This window comes from Drosophila subpulchrella, unplaced genomic scaffold (assembly GCF_014743375.2).
Source record: "Drosophila subpulchrella strain 33 F10 #4 breed RU33 unplaced genomic scaffold, RU_Dsub_v1.1 Primary Assembly Seq45, whole genome shotgun sequence".
NCBI classification, from domain to species: Eukaryota; Metazoa; Arthropoda; class Insecta; order Diptera; family Drosophilidae; genus Drosophila; species Drosophila subpulchrella.
The window spans coordinates 80,476-82,531 of NW_023665660.1; the positions used below are offsets into that span (position 1 = coordinate 80,476).

Genomic DNA, 2,056 nt, shown 5'->3' on the forward strand with positions numbered 1-2,056 from the left:
AGCCGATCTGAGTACTAGGCTTTATTCTTTGGGCCGCGGTTAACGCCGTTTATCGAAAAATCACTAGTATTTAGTAATCTAGTATTTTTTCTGGTATTTCCTTAGCTCATTTAAGTACCGCGCTGAAAAACAGACCCGACGAAAAGCTTTAGCCGCCTGTTTGCCTCTCGCTCACTCCTATGGTTAGCTCGCGGTTTTCGTCGATGTGAGTACTAGGCTTTAAGGCGTTTTAACTGACATATATAATGGTTTTTTTAATGGAATATTCTGAAACATGAAATAGTATAACTTAGTATATTTTTGACGGATAAATGGTATTTTTCGATTTGTCCGCCGCGGTCACTCTGATACTAAGGTTATGTTGTTGCTCCAAAATTAATTTTGATTGTATTTGATGTCAAGCCATGGTACCTCTAATGACCAGCATTCCTCGGCGCACATACGCAACTAAATTGATCGGGTCCCAGGTGGCTTTAATGGCTCGTGGATTGCCAAAGAAGGAACCCATAATTGGAGTGCAGGACATAGTAGTAGTGGCATCTGGAAAGGGAGGTGTAGGCAAAAGCACCGTCGCAGGTGGGCGAGGATGAGTTATTCTAAGACATTGTGATGTTATTTGTTTTAATAGCTAATTTCGCCTGCAGCATGGCCAGACTGGGGAAACGAGTCGGGTTGCTAGACGGAGATATTTTCGGACCTACTGTCCCCCTTCTAATGAACGTCCACAATGAACCGTTTGTAAACGATAGGAATCTAATGATTCCGGCCAAAAATTACAATGTAAAATGCTTGTCTATGGGCATGCTTACACCTTTGGAGTCCTCTGTTATATGGCGCGGTCCTCTTGTGATGTCAGCCATACGACGGCTGTTAAAAGGAACTGAATGGGGACTGTTAGATGTTTTGGTTATAGATACACCGCCAGGAACTGGAGATGTGCATCTTTCAATATCTCAAGAAGCACCCATCACTGGTGTCATCTTGGTAACAACTCCTCATACTGCTGCTGTGCATGTGACTTTGAAGGGTGCAAGGATGTACGAAAAGTTAAATGTTCCTATCTTTGGTGTTGTGGAGAACATGGGTTATAACATCTGTAAAAACTGCAATCATCGAATGGATTTCTTTCATAACAGCTTAATGAATTCCCTCCCACGTAAGCTTATGTCTCTTCCGCTAGACTCGCACATAGCAGAGTGCAACGAGAATGGTGTCCCTGTTGTTATAAAGTATCCAGACAGCGCTTATACAAATCTATTTACCCAATTGGCTAGAGAGATTTCGGAAATTCTTGACAAAAAAAATTCAACTAATCCACAGGAAAATAGTGAAGCCTAAAACGACCAACTAGGGGTCCCCATATTGTTTCCAGCGGATGTATTTTTAAGTTTTTATGTTGTATTGCTGAAGAACTGTAAAAGATGCCTATAACGAAGTTAGGAATTCATTGACATAAATGTGATCGGCAAAATAAAAATATTTAATGACTTAAAGCCTATTTACACAAGGGTGGAGTTATGAGGTTATTGGCTTTACCCAGTTTTTTTTGCGTAAGTGTAGTACTCAGATCGACTGAGTTTCACTAGTCGAAAGTTTTTTGACCAAAGTTTTCAAAATTCAGCCCCAATGCATGACAAACGGAAAACAAATCAATTGAAGCTATTTAAAAAAGACTAGTCTGCTGGTGCGTAAAGAAATTAAATAAAAAACAAGAAAGGAAGTTAGCTTCGGCAAGCCGAAGCTTATATATACAGCTATATTTATTAAATTTAAAAACACAAAAAATGATATTCCCATAGTATAAGATAATATGTCAAAAAACACCGAAGCTATAATTTGTTTCATATTATTTTCCTACCAATTTTCCGATCGTTCCTATGGCAGCTATATGATATAGTCGTCCGATTTTGATAAAATTAAATTCGAAATTCAGAACTAATTAAAAAATGTTATTTCCAAGCGTTGGCGGTTATATGTTGAAAAACACCGAATCTATAATTTGTTTCCTATTATTTTTCCACCAATTTTCCGATCGTTCCTATGGCAGCTATATGAT

At 38.6% G+C, this 2,056-nt stretch overlaps 1 protein-coding gene across 2 annotated transcripts; it reads left to right on the plus strand.

The window, feature by feature from the left end:
- The first annotated feature begins 313 nt into the window (after positions 1-313).
- Positions 314-1,489, plus strand: LOC119562422 (iron-sulfur protein NUBPL). 2 transcript variants are annotated; one of them, XM_037875611.1, is made up of 2 exons: positions 314-576; positions 645-830. In XM_037875611.1, the coding sequence occupies exons 1-2, from the start codon at positions 405-407 to the stop codon at positions 677-679; spliced, it is 207 nt and encodes a 68-aa protein (XP_037731539.1). In that variant the 5' UTR covers positions 314-404; the 3' UTR covers positions 680-830. The 2 variants fall into 2 exon arrangements, with proteins under 2 accessions (XP_037731539.1, XP_037731537.1); XM_037875609.1 differs by having other exon boundaries at positions 320-576; positions 629-1,489.
- Positions 1,490-2,056: the final 567 nt, after the last annotated feature.